The sequence below is a fragment of the Bos mutus genome, chromosome 18, assembly GCF_027580195.1.
Source record: "Bos mutus isolate GX-2022 chromosome 18, NWIPB_WYAK_1.1, whole genome shotgun sequence".
NCBI lineage: Eukaryota > Metazoa > Chordata > Mammalia > Artiodactyla > Bovidae > Bos > Bos mutus.
Genome location: NC_091634.1, coordinates 11,854,056 through 11,873,046, shown reverse-complemented (window position 1 = coordinate 11,873,046; position 18,991 = coordinate 11,854,056). Strand labels below are relative to the sequence as shown.

The 18,991-nt window shown below is 55.0% G+C and overlaps 1 protein-coding gene across 1 annotated transcript; it reads left to right on the top strand.

Annotated features, from left to right (window-relative positions):
- Nucleotides 1-11,280: 11,280 nt before the first annotated feature.
- ERF (ETS2 repressor factor) lies at nt 11,281-18,071 on the top strand. The gene is made up of 4 exons (XM_005908976.3): nt 11,281-11,452; nt 15,872-16,106; nt 16,489-16,604; nt 16,727-18,071. The coding sequence occupies exons 1-4, from the start codon at nt 11,431-11,433 to the stop codon at nt 18,010-18,012; spliced, it is 1,659 nt and encodes a 552-aa protein (XP_005909038.1). The 5' UTR covers nt 11,281-11,430; the 3' UTR covers nt 18,013-18,071.
- The last annotated feature ends 920 nt before the right edge of the window (nt 18,072-18,991 follow it).

Here is an 18,991-nt window from a genome sequence, read left to right as displayed (position 1 = left end):
GATATGCCCTGTTGGTAGTAGATTCCTGCTGCCCAGATGCGGGGTTCCCAGCAGGTGTGAAGAAAATGCACCCAGACTATTGCAGGGCCGTATGCCTGTAACATTCACACTACAAGTGAGAGAGTATATTGTGACGTGGCCAGTTCACTTTGAGCTATAAGGAAATATCAGTTGTCCAATGGGATTCACTGAATATGAAGGAGATTGACATTATCCATGACATTCACATTATCAACTGTCCACAGATTTGCCTTAAGAGTGGCGCAAATTTCACTGTCTGCAAGAAGTTCACACTGGGAAAGAAGCTTACACTATTTCTTATGCTATTACATTACAGGGTTTCCCATGTGGCTCAGTGGTAAAGAATCCGCCTGCCAATGCAGGAGATGTGAGTTCAGTCCCTGGGTCAGGAAGATGCCCTGGAGAAGGGAATGGCAACCCACTCCGGTATTCTTGGAACATCCCATGAACAGAGGAGCCTGGCGGGCTACAGTCCATGGAGCTGCAAAGGGTCGGAGGCAGCTTAGCAACTGAGCACACTATATTATGTTATGACTTATACTACCTTATACCGTCATATTATTAGTGCTATTTTAATATCATTCCAAAAGAGAGTTTGCACTTCCATATTGAGTGGGCCCATACTGAGTAGTCCCATATTGAGTCCCTGAGTTGAGGAAAGTTTTACAGAGCTGTTTATACTGTACCCATAGGGTAGACATTAGTTCAGTTCAGTCGCTCAGTCATGTCCAACTCTTTGCAACTCCATGAACCGCAGCATGCCAGGCTTCCCTGTCCATCACCAACTCCCGGAGTCCACCCAAACCCATGTCCATTGAGTTGGTGATGGCATTCAACCATCTCATCCTCTGTTGTCCCCTTCTCCTCCTGCCCTCAAATCTTTCCCAGCATCAGGGTCTTTTCAAATGAGTCAACTCTTCACATCAGGTGGCCAAAGTATTGGAGTTTCAGCTTCAACATTAGTCCTTCCAATGAACAGCCAGGACTGGTCTCCTTTAGGATGGACTGGTTGGATCTCCTTGCAGTCCAAGGGGCTCTCAAGAGTCTTCTCCAACACCACAGTTCAAAAGCATCAATTCTTCGGCACTCAACTTTCTTTATAGTCCAACTCTCACATCCATACATGACCACTGGAAAAGCGATAGCCTTGAGTAGATGGACCTTTGTTGACAAAGTAATGTCTCTGCTTTTTAATATGCTGTCTAGGTTGGTCATAACTCTCCTTCCAAGGAGTAAGCATCTTTTAATTTCATGGCTGCAATCACCATCTGCAGTGATTTTGGAGCCCAGAAAAATAAAGTCAGCCACTGTTTCCACTGTTTCCCCATCTATTTGCCATGAAATGATGGGACCGGATGCCATGATGTTAGTTTTCTGAATGTTGAGCTTTAAGCCAACTTTTTCACTCTCCTCTTTCACTTTCATTAAGAGGCTCTTTAGTTCTTCTTCACTTTCTGCCATAAGGGTGGTGTCATCTGCATCTCTGAGTATGGGTGGGTCTGAACAAACTTACATTCATCAGAGAGTTCCCACAGCCCATTTAGGTAGACCCTTGGAAAATCGTTCATGCTGTCCCACAGGGGTTCACAGCAGCCACAGAAAGTTCCCCATGCTTAGTGATGTTCACTGTCTTTGTTAACTTTGTCACAGATATGAAAGAGATTAAGTATACTGTCCATGGGGAGGTGCGTATTGGGCCGAAGTTCACATAGCCCGTGGGAGCTTACGTGGTGTTGAGGACGGGAGGATTTCCATTGACTGGGATGGCGTTTCATGCTCCACAATCAGTCTGCATCAGGCATGAGGGAGAATTAGACTCAATGAGATCTGCAGTCTCCACAAAGAAATTCACCCTGCCTAGGGAGCACAATGCTACAGTGACAGGGGTTCTCTCCTGCCCAGGCTTCCCAGCTGGCTCGGTGGTGAAGAACCAACCCACTTGCAGGAGACAAACATTCCATCCCTGGGTCAGGAAGATCCCCTGGAAAGAAGGAAGGAAATGACAATCCACTCCAGTATTCTTGCTGGGAAAATTCCATGGACGGAGGAGCTTAGTGGGCTACAGCCCATGGGGTCACAAAGAGTTGGACAGGACTCAGCGACTGCGTAACAACATCAACTGGCTGTTCAAGATTGTCTCTGAGTGTGGTATGTGTTTAATGTCCACAGAGGAACCTCCACTGCTTATTCTGGTTACACCATGCATAGAGGAGACCCGTCTGTGACAGTTCACACAGTCCAAGGCCTATTTCACATGTCCCTGGAAGAATTACATAAAATGTAGTTAACTTAGTTACACAGTTCATCAAAATTCCACTGTCCTGTGGAGTTGGGGGAAGTGGTGCTATAGGAAGTGGGATATCAGGCTTAGCCAGGTTGCTCAGGGTGGAACCGAGCTGGGCTTCTTCTCAGCTGTATGGGCAAGTCATGAATCCCTTGTTCCTCAGTGTCTACATCTGTTATGGGATAATTTTTTCCCAATCCTATGGCATAAGGTTGCTGCTGCTGCTGCTGCTGCTGCTAAGTTGCTTCAGTCATGTCTGACTCTGTGCAACCCCATAGACGGCAGCCCACCAGGCTCCCCCGTCCCTGGGATTCTCCAGGCAAGAACACTGGAGTGGGTTGCCATTTCCTTCTCCAATGCAGGAAAGTGGAAAGTGAAAGTGAAGTCGCTCAGTCGTGTCCAACTCTTCGAAACCCCATGGACTGCAGCCTACCAGGCTCCTCCATCCATGGGATTTTCCAGGCGAGGGCACTGGAGTAGGGTGCCATTGCCTTCTCCGATAAGGTTGCTACGGAAATGTAAAGAATTAAGATGTGCAAAGCTGAAATTAAAACCTGATATAGCCAAATAAATAAATATTTTTTTAAAAAAAGGATGTGCAAAGTATTTTTTTGTCTCCTCATGTCTTTTGAGGGTAAATCCTCAGAAATGTCAAGTATTGGACTTCCCTGGTGGTGCAGTGGGTAAGGATCCACCTGCCAATGCAGGGGACGTAGAATCAGTCCCTGGTCCAGGAAGATTTCATATGTTGGGAGATTGCGCAGGCTGTGGAGTGCCACAGCTATTGAGCCATGTGCTGCATCTCCTGAAGCCCGCGGGCTTAGGACCTGTGCTCCACCGCCACAGGAGAAGCCACCGCAGTGAGAAGCCTGTACTTCACATGGAAGAGTAGCTCCTGCTCACAGCAACCGGAGAAAGCCTGTGCCCAGCAATGAAGACCCAGCCCAACCAAATAAAATTAATTTTAAACATATTAACTCCTGTGGTGATTATTCTTATTCAGAAGGAACTTATCACCACCTGAAGAGTTTATGTTCTCACAGCCTTACTGGTGACCTTGTCCATAGTTTGTGCGTGTTGTGGTGCTGTGGTAGTGCTTTCTGAAAGAATTCCAGGGTGCAGCGTATCTGTGGGGCATTTATCAGTCCATCAGGAGGCATTACGGTCTAGTGCTTGAGGTCCCTTTGTAACGATTTTTAGCTGTGTAGCCTTGGGCCTGGAACCTCTCTCAAGTCTCACTCTCCTAATCTGAAAAATGGGAATCATTCAAGTATCTATCTCATTAAGTTGAGCTGAGGATGAAACAAGATGGTGAGTCTAGGGCCTTGCGTATAATAAGTGCTCAGTAAATGGGAGCAGTGATTTTTATGTGCTCTGTGCTACACTAGACTCTGGGAATCCCTGCTTTTCAGGAATTCACTGGGGACTTACCTGGTGGTTCTGTGCCTAAGACTCCATGCTTCCAATGCAGGGGGCCCACGGTTCAATCCCTGATCTGGATACTAGATCCCACATGTGCATCCTGTCCCTAAACATTTCATGTGCTACAACTAAAAAAAGATCCCACGTGCTGCAGCTAAGACTGGTGCAGCCAAATAAATTTTTAAAAAGAATTCATCATTTCTTGGCCTTTATTTGAGGCCTATTCTCGGTGATGGGTTACACCACACCTTAGGGAGTCATACTGTTAACACAAGTCATAACACCTTGTGTTGAAGGAGAGTTGGGTAAATTTCATTGGAGAGTTAAGGCTTTCAGGCTTGGGAGGATATGTGAAGTTGTATGAAAATTACACGGGCTTCCAAGGGGGTGCAGGTATAAAGAATCCACCTGCCAATGCAGGAGATGCAAGAGCATGGGTTCGATCCCTACGTTGGGAAGATCCCCTGGAAGAGGAAATGGCAACTCCAATATCCTTGCCTGGAGAACCCCATGGACAGAGAAACCTGGCGGCTGTAGTCCATCGGGGTCACAAAGAATCAGAAACGACTGAGCAACTGAGCTCATTTCATGCGCACACACATGAAAATTACAGAAGCCCAGAGGGATTTTAAAATGTTAATAGTCTTTCAACTTTATTGAATTTTTTAAAAGAACTATTATCAGTTAGATTTAAGTCCAGACACAAGCAATAGAAATCCAAACAACAGTGGCTTAAACAAAACAGAGAGGTGTTTTTCTCTGTCCTCTAAAGAGATTGAATCACCTTAGGCTGTCTTTTCAGTCACACTTAGTTCTTCTACCTCAGTGGCTGCTGAAGCTCTTGCCGTTGGCTCCAAGTTCCAAGCAGGGACATGGGATGTAGGGGGTTGACACTGAGTCTTTTAACAGCTTTTGTGGAAGCCCCAGTCTATCCATATGTCTTGTATCTTATTTGTCAGATGTATTCGGCCACCTCTATTTGAGCCCAGAGGGTTTGAATGGAATAGGCAGTTTCCACCTGTCTGTGGGAGAGGGTTACATTATCCATGACTTGGTGAGACTGACAGTGACAGGACTTCCCTGGTGGTTCAGTGGCTAAGATTTTGGTGCTCCCAGTGCAGGGGACCATATTCAGTCCCTGGCCGGGGAACTAGATCCTGTATGCTGCAACTAAAGATCTCACATACCTCAACGAAGATCAAAGATTCCACAGGCTACAACTAAGACCCCGCAGAGCCAGATACATAAATATGTTCTAAAAACCTGACAGTGATATTGGTGTTTACTGCACCTGTTGGTTGCGTGTTAGTCACTCAGTCACGTCTGACTCTTTGCCACCCCATGGGCTCCCCACCGGGCTCCTCTGTCCTTGGGATTTTCCAGGCAAGAATACTGGAATGGGCAGCCATTCCCTTCTCCAGGGGATCTTCCCAACCCAGGGATGGAACCAGCGTCTCCTGCACTGCAGGCACATTCTTTACCAGCTGAGCCACCAGGGTTGAGGCTACACTGTCCACAGAGTGGTCCGCCTAATCCGTGGCAGTGTCCACATGGGGACACGTGGTAGGTTACCCTGCCTGAGGCCATACTATGGGGCCACGCTGTTCACATGAAGACTCCGGCTGCTGCTTGAGGTGACCCTGTTTACATGCTTACCTGCACCATACATGTGAAGTTTACCCTGGGGTGGGAACTGACCCTACCGCTAGAGGCATTCACACCATGTTAAGCAGGTGATGCTGCCTCTGTGGCAGCACACACTGAAGAGGGAACAAGTCATTTGTACGGAGAACACCATCCGTATTTATTTGTTATTTGTTTGTTTTCTCACCATCTGTATGGGGCTCATACCGTTTATGAGGGTTATACTACCTCCGTGGGGTTTATACCATTTACGTGGGTTGCCCTGCTATATGGGTCCACCCGGTTTACAAAGTTTGAATGGAGCTCGGATCACTTTATGAAGGTGAGCATATCTGGACAAGGCTAAAAAGGGCCATGCTGTTTAAACTGGAGTTCATACTGTTTTTGAGCATTACAATGTTTATCGGGGCTTTACACTGTCCATGCAATCATACTGTATATGGGCTTTACATCCGTCACAGACACTCTGTATGGGTTCTGACTGTCACCTTATCCCAGCTGTTTTCAGACTCAGTTCACTTCAGCAAGTACATATTACCAGCCTACTCTATGACTACAGCCTACGCTATCTCTGGCTACAGCCTACTCTTTAACGGTGACCACAGCCATGAAATTAACAGACGCTTACTCCTCGGAAGGAAAGCTATGACAAGCCAAGACAGTGTATTAAAAAGCAGAGACATCACTTTGCCGACAAAGGTCTGTACAGTTAAAGCTATGATTTTTCCAATAGTCATGTATACATGTGAGAGTTGGATCATAAAGAAGGCTGAGCGCCGAAGATTTGATGCTTTTGAATTGTGGTGTTGGAGGAGACTCTTGAGAGTCCCTTGGACTGCAAGGAGATCCAACCAGTCCATTCTAAAGGAAATCAATTCTGAATATTCATTGGAAGGACTGATGCTGAAGCTGGAGAGCTAACGCTTTGGCCAGGTGATGCGAAGAGCTGACTGATTGGAAAAGACCCTGATGCTGGGAAAAACTGAAGGCAGGAGGAGAAGGGGACGACAGAGGATGAGATGGTTAGACAGCATCACCAACTCAATGGACATGAATTTAAGCAAACTCCAGGACACAGTAGATGACAGAGGAGCCTGACCTGCTATAGTCTATGAGGTCAAAAAGAGGTGGACATGACTTGGCGACTGGACAACAGCTCTATGACAGACCCTGGTCTAGGCACTGGCTTAAGACTTCATGCTTCCCATGCAGGGGGGTGGGCGTTGATCCCTGGTGGGGGAAATAAGATCTCACATGCTGGATGGCACAGCAAAAAAATAAAAGGAACCCATGGGGTCTAGGAAGGGGCCTCCAATATAATAGTGGTCAGGGACTTCCCTGGCAGTCTAGTGGTTGAGAATCCATGCTTCCACTGCAGGGGGAGTGGGTTCAATCCCTTGTGGGAGAACTGAGATCTTGCATGCCACACAGTGTGGCCAAAGTATATAGACATACATATAGGTATATATCTGGGTTTCCCAGGTGGCGCTAGTGGTAAAGAATCTGTCCACTAGTACAGAAGATGCCAGAGGCGCAGATTCAATCCCTGGGTCAGGAAGATCCTCTGGAGTAGGAAGTGGCAACACACTTCAGTTTCCAGGCAACTTTTGCCTGGAAAAATCCCATGGACAGAGGAACTTCGTGGGCCACAATCCATGGGGTCACAGAATCGGACACAACTGAGTGCACACACACAGATAGTTATATATCTATATCTACATAGTGGTCAGGCATAGTACTGGGAAGATGGTGTTTGTTTTTTAATATTTTGTTTTATTTTAAAATTTTTGGCCATGCTGCGTGACTTGCAGGATCTTAGTTCCCTGACTCACCCTCAGCAGTGAAAGCTCAGAGTCCTAAACACTGGACCACCAGGGAACTCTAGAGAAGGTGGTTTTGGCGCAGAAACCTAAAGGGAATGAGGGACAGAGCTATGCAGACTTCTGGTGGAAAAGCCTTCAAGGCAGATAGAATAGCATGGGCAAAAGCCCTGAGGGAGGAATACGCCTGGCAAATTCAAGAAATAGCAAAGAGGCTGGAATGCACTTGGAGGAAAAATGAAGTGGGAAAGGTGGGAAGTGAGGTCAGGAGGGAAAAAGGGCATTGCAGGCAAGGAGTTGAAGCCTCCCAGGGAGTGGAGGGGCTGATGGAGGGTTTGGGGGCAGAGAAGGGATGTCATTTGGTTGACTGGAGCACTTCTACCTGCCAGCGGAGCACAGACTATGGGGACAAGGCAGCAAGGAGTCCAGTGAGGAGTCATCAGACCAGGGTGGTGGTGGGGGATGTGTGTGTGGGGAGGGTGACTGAGTCTGAAAAAGCTGAAGGAAGACCTAATGGGAGGAGTTCCCTTCAAACTGGATGTCAGAGAAGAGAAAGGAGTCAAGGATGACTCCGAGGTATTCTACCTGTGCAACCAGGAAAATGGTGCTGCAATTTCCAGAGATGGGGAAGATTGGGGGTGAGGTCACTTTGGGGGAGCTCTAAGAGACCTTTTTTACTTGGAAAACTTGAGAAATCTAAATGGAGATACCGGTGAGGTGGTTCAATGTGTGAGATTGGAGTTTGGGGTAGAGTCCTGAGATGGAGACAGAAATTTGGGTGTAATCAGCATAGTATATGGTATATAAAACCATGGGCCTGGTGGAGATTGTCAAAGGAATGTGTGTAGATGGAGAAGAGAAGAGGACCTAGGACTGAGTCCTCGAATCCTTCAGCATTTCAAATCAGAGAGACCAGCAAGGGTGATAATCTAATGGAGTTACATTTTCTGTTTGGCAATGGTTACACAGTTTAGGTGGCTTCAGTCTCTAAATCAGGGGTCTCCTACCTCTGGGATCTAACGCCTGATGATCTAGGAGCTGATGTAATAATCACAGAAAAAAGTGCCCAATAAATGTAATGCACTTTAATCATTCAGAAACCACCCTCCTCTCCCCCATCCGTGGAAAAAACTGTCTTCCATGAAACCCATCCCTGATGCCAAAAGGGTTGGGGACTGCTGCTCTGAACAGTGTGGGTGGGTCCCGCTATTTCTCAGGGAACGGCAATGCTCGTAGAGCAGTAGTGGTTCGTCACTGTTCATAGGGGAGATGGGCAGGCGATGATTATGATTTTTATCGTCCACACAGTCTCCTTTCTAGGCGTGACTCTGTGAAGAGTTGTGACTTCTGTAGGGGTAGGTTTTGTAGGTTCTGTCCATGCCTTTGCCTGACAACGATAGGATAACTGTTTTATCTGTGTCAGGACAGTAAACTGGAACAAGAACTACTAGGGCCATGGGAGTGGGGGGGGTCTCCTCACTGTCCAGACAGAGGTGTTTTCTCCACGGAGTGTTACACTGTTCATCCCAGGCACCACTGAGGTCTGGGAGAGGCTGGGCTTTTTACTAGCCTCAGGGGCATTTGTGAAGGCTTTCTGAGGAGAGTGTGTGGGGGGGGTTGGATCCTTGCCCACTGGAGTTCACATGGTCTTGGTTGCATAGTATGTCTTCAAGGATTGACCAGCGGTGAGAGTTCTCATCACAAGTTCACAACCTCTGGGTGTTTCACACAGTAATTGTGGGGTTCACCGTTCCTGGGGTGGTTTCCAGTGTTCACAAGGCAACTGAACTGTCCAACACAGTCCACACTTCCATGATGCAGTCATGTTATAATATCTGTGGACATGTCATTTTCACCAGCGGTTCCCATTCTCTGTGGATGGTTGAAAGTCTCCCCTGAGGCACGCCCACCAATCCATGACTGTTTCACAGAAACTGTGGGATTGAATTATCCAGCTGAGTCAGGGTAGAATTCTGCCATTAACAGGCGATTTCACTGTCCATACTTGTGTGTTTGCTGCCTACAGTTGGAATCTCTAGGCTTATATTGTCCATAGGTTATGCCGCTCACTTCTGCTAATAATCACCAGTATTTATTGCCTACTTATCTCAAATCTCTGATTTCTCATAACAACCTAATCATTAATATCCCCATTTTACAGATGATGAAGCTGAGGCTTAAAAAGATCGATTCATTTGCTCTATACAATCTCACTCACATACAGGAAATAGCAGTTTGGGTTGCCACCCTGATCTCCATCTTCTGATGGGAGTAGAGAGGTCTTTGAGGCTGTAGTATGGATCTATTATCTTTTAAACTTGGCATCATCTTTTTCTGAAGGGTGGGGCAGTAAAAGACATAATAAACTATACTGGTTAAGGGTGGTGGTTTTGAATTGGATAGATTGGATTTGAATCCCGGCTCTGACAGTTTCTGAGCCTTGCTTTATTAATCTGTAAATGGGGCTAACAATAGGAATTCCCTTCTTTGGGGTTTGTGAGGCTTCAGTAAGAAGCTGTCCCGACAACGCTTGGCCCAGCGCCGGGCACATAGTGAGCGCTAGCAGTTCGGGAGCTGTTATGATAACAGTGATGATGGTTATTATTGCTGGACCACACTGCTCCCAGAGGGTTACAATATCCGTGGGGGAGCTGCACTGTCCGTAGGCAAGGTTACATAATTCCCCAAGGGGGAGCTGCTTCCTGGGAGGCCCTGGTCTTCCCGAGGAAGAGGCCCGAGAATTCTTCTGAGGACTGCTTAGGGACTGCCCTAAGGCCTCTAGGAACACACCAAAGGAGGGTGGGCTTGAAGCCCTAGGCACCCAGAGCCTAACCCTTCAGGCCTTTCCTCTCTGTGGCCCGTTCACTTCTCCCTATCTTCTTGGTTTCATTCTCTCTGAGCATCTCCTCCCCACCCCCTTTCCTCTCCTTCGGTACCTCAGAGTCTTTTCTGAGATTGTTTCCAGGATCAGCCTGTGAATATAACTGCTATTTGCCCTCTACTGTTGGCCATCTGATCATTGCTGATTTCCTGTTTCCCAAAGCCTCAGGCTCCATCCATTCCTCCCAGCTGCAGAAAGAGACTTAACACATCCCTACGCACTGGCCTTCATCCTTAAGCCCTGTCTTCCTCTCTCCTGGCGACCCCCTAGTGTCCCTTGGGAGCACATTTGTTCAGACTTTGGTCACCCCCTCGCATCCTGGCTCCACCCCCGGAACCCCCCTGCCCTGGAGGTGGAAGTGGGGGTACCTCCGGCGCCAGCCGTGTTCCCAAGACAGCTGCAGTCTGCGGATGGGGGGGCGGCTCTTGCGTGCTTTCTCTCTGGTCACTTCCTCCCCAGATGGGACTGGGGCTATCTGGAAGGCCAAGACCCTATCCCTGGAGGAGCGGAGGAGGCAGCCGCCTCCCCATTTCCGACGCAGGGAAATGCTTCCCACCCATTCCACCCCACCCCTGGACAGCTGCCCCTAGTCAGGCTCAGGGTTGGGGGGGGGGGCGGCGCATGGTAAGGCCAGCCTGGGAAATGTTGTGGTCTGGATCATCCTCCGACCCGACCCCCACCCCGCGCCCCCCGCTCCTGCAGAGAAAGTTCTGCCTCTTCCGAAAAGGTCCATACTCCTCACAGAAGTTTCTGACACTCATCATAAGGTATCCCTCAAACCCTCTTACAGGCTTCCAAAGAAAATGTGGACCCCGCAGTGGGCAGGAGAGGAGGAGGAGGGGCGGCAAGTCGCGGATCCTGAGGACTTAAAGTTATCTTCAGACTTGAAGCCTCAGAGAAAGGTCATGACCCCCAGGACCCCATCCTATCCCAGCCCCTCCTTCTCTCCTCCCCCGTCGCGCGGCCCCTTTAAGCCTAGTGCCGGCCGGTCCTCAGTGGCAGCGCGCCGGCGAGTGTGTGTGTGTGTGTGTGTGTGTGTGTGTGTGTGCGCGCGCGCGCGCGCGCGCGTGTGTGTATGTATGTGTGCCTGTGTGTGTCTGTGTGAGTGCGCGGGGAGGGGGCGGGCACAGTGTCTCCATGGCGACGCGGCGGTGACGTCGCCGGCCGGGGGGCGTGGGCGTCCCGGCCCCGGAGTGCGATATTAACCCGGGAGGCGGCGGCGGGGAGGGGAGAGGCTCTGAGAGGCGAGGCCGGGTGAATCGGCGAGGGCGGCCCGACGTGCTCGGGACGGGACGGGGCAGCGCGGGCGCCGGGAGCTGCGGCCCGGAGTCGGGGCGCCTCGCCCCGGGCCCCCCAGCATGAAGACCCCGGCGGACACAGGTGGGGGCGGGGGCAGCACGTGTGGGGGAGACTTGTTGCCCCGGGAAACCAGGCGGAGAAACTTTGGGGGGGCTGAAGGGTTCTGGGGGAGCCCGAGTGTTCCCCAGTTGCGGGGGACCCCCCAAGCACTCGAGACCTGTTGCTTCTTGTGGTGCGAGCGGGGGTGTGCACCGAGCCCCCAATTCCTGGTTCTGGGCGCAGTGGTTGGGTGCTGCGAGTCTTGGTTCTTTCCTTGCCTGGACCCCAAAACCTGGGCTCTCCCTGACACCCGGGATCACGGGGGTGGCTGGGTTCCTCCCAGCCGCTCTGTCACGTTGCACTCTGGGGGCCGGGACGTGTGCGGGGTGTGTGTGGGGGGGGCGCTGTCCACAGGGCCCGCTATTCCCGGTTCCGCGCTGCACGGTCCGGCCCGTGACCTTCACCGCGATGCGTGCCCCGCACCGGCTTAGAGGGGGATACGGGATGGCCTCTAGGAGGAGGGCGTGAGTGGGGAGCCCGGGAGTCGGGGTCCGGGCTGCGCCGCCCCTCCCCCGCCCGTCTCCGCCGGCTCCTCGCTCCCCCGCCCGCGCCGAGTCGCAAAGTTCCAAAGCGCAGCCCGAACGTTCGAAAAAGGAACTTTTTGTTTCCGACCTTAGAACGCGCGGCTTTAAGGTCGCTCCGGAGAGACCTGGGAACCCTCCTCCCTCGCCGCCGGGGACCTGGGGTTGAGGAGGGTGGGGAAGGTGGGGGAGACGCGGAGGCTCCCCCCCTCGTTCCCCCTCCCTCATCCAGCTCTTCTCTTTCAACCGGCCGTCTCTTCCCTCCGCCCCCCTCTTCCCCGCCAACTTGCTCCTCCTTAAGGGACCAAGGTTCCCCTCCCCCCCCTCGGTCGGCGGGCGGGGGGCAGCAGGATTAACCCCCCCTCCCACTCGGACTTTCCCCCTTCCCCTCCCCCGCCGCCCCCGGGCTCTCACAGGCTGGACTTTGCGCCCGGGCGCGCTGGGGGAGGGGTCCCAGCCGCCCCCTGCCCGTCTACCCCGTCGGAATCCGGCCCGGGGCGGGGACGGGGGAGGGGGAAGGGGGCCGGGCGCCGCTGTTCAAACTTGTTTCCTTCCCCCGGCGGCGGCCGCGGCTACGGCTCCTGTGTGCGGGTGTGTGCCCCGACCGGCCCACCCACCCCGCCCCCCCTCGCTGGGCGGGTGGGGGCGGCTCTTAAAGGGCTCCGAGCCGGGCTCCGTCGCCTGGGGATTGGGGGCCGAGGAGGGGGCTGGGTGTGGGCAGGGGCTCGGAGTGCTGTAGGGTCAGTCACGTGCGTCCCACATACTCTCTGGCTCCTAAAGGCTCCAGGGCCGCTGGGCCTCGGGGGCAGCCGGAGACTCCCCTCGCCGGAGGAGGGGGCCGAGGGACCCAGACAACCCCGCCTCGTCTTCGCTCCCTGCTATGGGCCTTCTCCTGGTGGGACCGGCTGGGCCGCTCCCCCATCCCAGTCTTGGGGCCGCGCCGTGTGTGGGTTCTCTGGCTGGGGGAAGGGGCGGGAGCCTTTTCTGGCCTCCCGATGGGTCCATGGGTCCATGGGTCCATCTGCCTCCTGGCTGGCCGCTGCGCGCCCCTCCATCCGATCCTCTATCCCGGCCCCACTCTCCTCTGCCGCGGCTGTTTCCCACTTCCTGTTTTCTTCCCGGCCCTGGCGCCACCGAGGGCTGCCTGGAGTGGGGGAGGTGGTGGGGCCCCCCAGGAGGCCGGCGTGTTCTTCCTCTACCACTGCCCCTCCCTTCCGACCCCCATAGTCCTTTTGAAATAAGTTTGGGCAGTTAAGGTGAATTTGAGGGGTGCCCGAGAATTCTGCACCCCCTCCTCCGCCCCAGGTTTCCATAGTCTGTTTGGGAGATTCCCTACCCCGCCTGTGTGGGATCCAGGTGTGTCTTCTGGGACCCCGCCATCCCAGCCCTTCCTGTCTGCTGCCTCTTCTCCACCCTGTCTGGCAATGTCCTCAGTTCTTCTCTCTGTCAGCTGCTCTGTCTCTGCCTCACTGTCCCCCCGCGCCCCCCCCCCCGTGCTCCAGAGGTCCAGCATCCCCAGGCTTTCTTGGTGTAGGCCGGGTGGTTCCCTGTTTTAAGCACGTGGACTCATACACAACACACACTCACACATGCTCCCCTTGCCCGTGCCTGGCTCCTGGCTCCAAAGCCTGGGGAACAGAGCCCCATTGAGACACCCTGACGTCACCCCCCATCTTCCTTCTCCCCCCAAAGCTGGGAACAGGCCCTCATGTATGCTGTGTCCGATGAGGAAAGCTGGCTTTGGGGTTGGCCTGGGAATGGGGAGGGTCCCTGCCATGAGTGGGAGCCAGGGTCCTGGCCCCGGAGCAAGGTTGTTCAGGGAGGGGGCTTAACTAAGGGGGCCTGGGTCAGCCCCCGAAATGCAGCTTGAGGCCTTTCCAGAGCCCCCCACCTCCATTCTGAGTTCCCTTTGTGTTGCATGTAGTCTCTCTCACTCCTTCTCTTCTGCAAAGTTTATTTTTAGCCTCCTGCTCCCCCGCTCCCAGGACTGTCGCTGCACACACGTTGCCTGGTTACCGGGACAAGGAGGCTGGGGCGGGTGGGCTGGGAAGGGTGGCTTTAATTTTGGGGGGAGGGTGAAAATCAGTACACCCTCCCAACCCTAGACTGATGTCTCAGGGGCTTCGGCCCCCACCCCGAGTCCAAGAGCCAAATTGGGGCTTGTTGGTGGGGGCGGGGTCTTGAAGCTTGGTGCCATGAAGGGAGACAGGAGTTTTTTGGAGAAGGTTGGCGGGTACATGAAGCGGGCGGTCTCTTGCGTTCCCAAGAGCCTCCGGGCCCTGAACAAGACTGTTGGACCTGGTTTTCTAGCAGGGTGAGGATCAAAGGGTGAACACCTGGATTCCCAAGAGAGGGATGGGGCTGTGGATGTTGGGGTCCGTGGAAGGTGTTGTCAGGGGCTGTCACTTGTGAATGGAGCAGGAACTGCTGGTACAGGACCCTGGGTCTGTGACCAGCTGAGGTCATATGGTCATATCCCTGGAGCCCTGAGGGACTGACTGAAGCTGGGATTTCTGAATGGGGCAGGGACCAGGTGGGGAATGCTGGCCATCCCAGTCTGCCCAAGGCCAGGGGTCAGGGATTAGAGTCAGCTCTGATTTAGAGGGAGTGGTCCCTTTGGGACCAGGAGCTGCTGATCCCCGGCATCCCCATGGGGAAGGCTCCCTGTTGGATTCCAGACTTGGGGCTTTCAGGGAGGTTCCATGTTGCCTCAGGTTGGGTTGGTACCTGCTTCAGCTTGAGCCAGGGCCATGGGAAGAAGGCTGACCCTTGCAGCCTGACTGGGACTTGGGACCCGCCCATCCTTAACTGTCCACCTTGGCCTTCTCCCTCTAGTGGCACCAGGGCTCCTGTCCTGCCTCCCCCCCCTTCTTCTCTTCCTCCCTTTTCCCTCCTCCCACCCCTCCATTACCGGCTGCCTTGTGCTGAATTATTGATGGTCCCTGATTACCCGGGGGTTTGGGAAATGACAACAACCGCAGCCCCCCCAACTCCCCTCCTCAGGCTGCCCACCCCCTCTAGGGACCAACCAGCCCACCACCAACCTCTACCCAAGGTTAATGCTGGGGGCGGGTAGGTAGGTGGGCAGGGAAGAAACTGAAGATGAGAAGGCAGAAGGGGGAACGGGTTGCAGCGAGCGATGCCTGTTCAGTGTTGAGGCCCTCCAGCCAGGTTGGGTCCATGTGCCCGGGTCTGGGTAGGGCAGTGTAGCACAGAGGGTCCCTGGCTTGATGGGGGGGGCGCTCTCTCAGACAGTCTGGGTTTCACTCTCCAGGGAAGACAGAAGCCTCTGTGTGTGCAAGCGCTGACCTCATCGTCAACCAGCCACCCCACCCCTCCTGGTCCTTTTAAGAAAAAAAAAAAAAAACCTTCTCTTGGGGGCCTAGGGTGGGAGTAAGGGCTCCGGTAGGTCTTGGGAGGGAGACAGTGTATGTTCCTAGGAGGGGAACAGAGGAGGTTGGGGGGGTAGGGGCGTGGTAATGACTAACCCTGAATGGGAGTGAGGGTGGGCTGGGGGTGGCTAGCCCCAACCCGTCTGGCCACGTGTGCCCCTTCCTGCCCCTCCCCCACTGGCAGCCCTGCCCGCCGGCCTGGCTTGGTGCCTGGCCCCCTGGCACTGGCCCCGGGACCCGCCGCCGTCGGTTTCCTGTTTCTCCCGGTGTCGCTGGAGCAGGCTCCGGCTTCCCCTCCCCCCAGCTCCTGTCTAGCCCCCCTCACACACACAGACACACTGTCTCCCTCTAACAGGTCTTGGCTTGGCAGAGGGGAGACGGGTTTCCCCATGGTAAGGGCGGGGCCAGGAGGTGGACCCTGGGATGGGCCCCAGGGCCCTGGACTTGGCGCCCTGACCCAGGGCAGCTCCCCTGCGTCCCGTCTCCAGGCTTTGCCTTCCCGGATTGGGCCTACAAGCCGGAGTCGTCCCCCGGCTCCAGGCAGATCCAGCTGTGGCACTTTATCCTGGAGCTGCTGCGGAAAGAGGAATACCAGGGTGTCATCGCCTGGCAGGGGGACTACGGGGAGTTCGTCATCAAGGACCCCGACGAGGTGGCTCGGCTCTGGGGAGTCCGCAAGTGCAAGCCCCAGATGAACTATGACAAGCTGAGCCGGGCTCTGCGGTGAGGAGGGCAGAGGCCCCGGGGCAGACTTGGACAGCCCCCCACACACACCGGTTGGGAGCCCCCTGGCCCGTGGGGGTAGACATTGGGTTTGACTTCTGGCTGTGCCACATGATGGCTGTGTGACCTCAGGCCAAGTTCTCACCCCTCTGAGCCCACGTGTCACACTGAGGCGAGAACGTGGTCATGGATGTGGCCTGTAGTCTGGCCCCAGAACTAAGGGGAGAACTGGTCCCCCACCCTCTGGACCTTGATTCCTCTCGTGTGGCCCACGTTTCTCAGTCACTCTTTGCGAGCAGCACTAATATGGGTCAAGGTTTGGGTTCTAGATTCGGGTCCCCTGTGACTGACCCTCTGGTGAAAGGTGTTTGTGCACCCCCAGCTATTACTACAACAAACGCATTCTGCACAAGACCAAGGGGAAACGGTTCACCTACAAGTTCAACTTCAACAAACTGGTGCTGGTTAATTACCCTTTCATCGATGTGGGCTTGGCTGGTGAGTACCAGGGCTGGTGGGTACGGCCTCAGAGGGAGAGCAGGGTCTACCTGAATGTCCAGGCGAGGCGGAGTGGTGGTGGGGGGGGGGGCCTTGACATCACGTCTTCCCTCTCCCTTCAGGGGGTGCGGTGCCCCAGAGCGCCCCGCCAGTGCCGACAGGTGGCAGCCACTTCCGCTTTCCTCCCTCGACACCCTCCGAGGTGCTGTCTCCCACCGAGGACCCCCGCTCACCGCCGGCCTGCTCTTCTTCATCGTCATCCCTCTTCTCGGCCGTGGTGGCCCGGCGCCTGGGCCGGGGCTCGGTCAGTGACTGTAGCGATGGCACGTCAGAGCTCGAAGAGCCCCTGGGAGAGGACCCCCGGGCCCGACCGCCTGGCCCCCCGGAGCTGGGTGCCTTCCGTGGGCCCCCGCTGGCCCGCCTGCCCCATGACCCTGGTGTCTTCCGTGTTTACCCCCGGCCCCGGGGTGGCCCTGAGCCCCTTAGCCCTTTCCCCGTGTCTCCTCTAGCTGGGCCTGGCTCCCTGCTGCCCCCGCAGCTCTCCCCGGCTCTGCCCATGACCCCGACCCACCTGGCCTACACCCCGTCCCCCACGCTGAGCCCCATGTACCCCGGTGGTGGCGGGGGCCCCAGCGGCTCGGGGGGAGGCTCCCACTTCTCCTTCAGCCCCGAGGACATGAAACGGTACCTGCAGGCCCACACCCAAAGCGTCTACAACTACCACCTCAGCCCCCGCGCCTTCCTGCACTACCCCGGGCTGGTGGTGCCACAGCCCCAGCGCCCCGACAAGTGCCCGCTGCCGCCCATGGCCCCCGAGACCCCACCGGTCCCCTCCTCGGCCTCGTCCTCCTCTTCCTCCTCTCCATTCAAGTTTAAGCTCCAGCCGCCCCCCCTGGGACGCCGGCAGCGGGCTGCTGGGGAGAAGGCCCTGGCGGGCGCTGACAAGGGCAGTGGCCTGGCCCTCAGTGGTGCAGGCGGGCTGGCCGAGGGTGCCGGGGCGCTGGCCCCGCCACCGCCACCGCCGCCACCACAGATCAAGGTGGAACCGATCTCCGAAGGCGAGTCGGAGGAGGTGGAGGTGACTGACATCAGCGACGAGGACGAAGAAGACGGGGAGGTGTTCAAGACGCCTCGTGTGCCTCCTGCACCCCCAAAGCCTGACCCAGGCGAGGCGCCCGGGGTCGCCCAGTGCATGCCTCTCAAGCTGCGCTTTAAACGCCGCTGGAGTGAAGACTGTCGCCTCGAAGGGGGTGGGGGCCCTGCTGGGGGCCTTGAGGATGAGGGTGAGGACAAGAAGGTGCGTGGGGAGGGGCCTGGGGAGGCTGGGGGGCCCCTCACCCCAAGGCGGGTGAGTTCTGACCTCCAGCACGCTACAGCCCAGCTCTCTCTGGAGCATCGAGATTCCTGAGGGCTGTGGGCAGGGGACCCCCATTCCCCCCACCCCCCATGCCTCTTTTGCTGCCTTAACCCCCCCCCAATTCCCTGGAGGCGAGGGCAGCTTTTTAGTCTCGCTTCGCCTCCTCCTCTTTCCCGTCCCCCATGTTTTGTATAAAACTTTTAATTTTTTTTTTTTTTAATGGTGAGGGTGGGTGGGTGCCCAGGGGTGGGGCCATCCCCTGTCCCTGTGGGTTTCTAAGCTCCAGGCAAAGTGGTGGGGGTGGGAGGGAGGGGGGAGTTAAGGGGGCCACCTCCATTCTGGGGAATTTATATTTGAACTGAGGCTCCGGCCTCAAAGCCCAGGAACTTTTTTTATTACAATCGTTTAGGAAGTAAAGCCTGTCTCCCTCCCTGTTCTCTGCCTCCTGTACCGCTTTCTCTGTCCGTCCCCGGCTGTCCTCAGCCCCAACTCTGCCTTCCCCGCCCCTCCAGGGGCCGTGAGTGCCTGGGTTTCTCATAGCCCCACAGGGTTGCAGCAGAGGGAGGGACATTTTATGATGAACCAAAAATTCCGTGTTGAGGGGGGTGTTGGGGGCGGAGGAGGGTGAGGGGTGCCGCCCATAGGCCACAAATCTCTACAAGTGCCTGCTATCCCTCTCCTGGTCCCCACCCCAGTGCCAGTCCAACCCCTTCACCCCCCAGCTGCTCCTAGGACTTGCCCCATAGGCAGGCGGGTAGGGAAGGGGGTGCCCTGAAACCAAACTGGAAGCCCCCTCTGCCTCCCAGCTGGGGCCCCTGGGGTGGGGGTCTGTGGTCAAGCCTTATTCTGTATTGGGGATGGAGGGTGGGTGGGGAGGGAAGTCGGGGCTGCTGGAGAATGTATTCAAAACAATAAAAACTTTGGACCTTTGGATGCAGTGATTGAGTGTTGCATGCAGCCACCTCAGGGCCACATCCTTGGCTCTGAGTGGATCCATGGCCAGAGGGCCTAACCCCATCTCAATGGGTCA

Coding starts and splice junctions, on each gene's coding strand:
- ERF (XM_005908976.3), top strand. CDS start 11,431: ATGAAGACCCCGGCGGACACAG. Junction 11,453..15,871: donor GAAGACCCCGGCGGACACAG/GTGGGGGCGGGG, acceptor TCCCGTCTCCAG/GCTTTGCCTTCCCGGATTGG. Junction 16,107..16,488: donor AAGCTGAGCCGGGCTCTGCG/GTGAGGAGGGCA, acceptor GTGCACCCCCAG/CTATTACTACAACAAACGCA.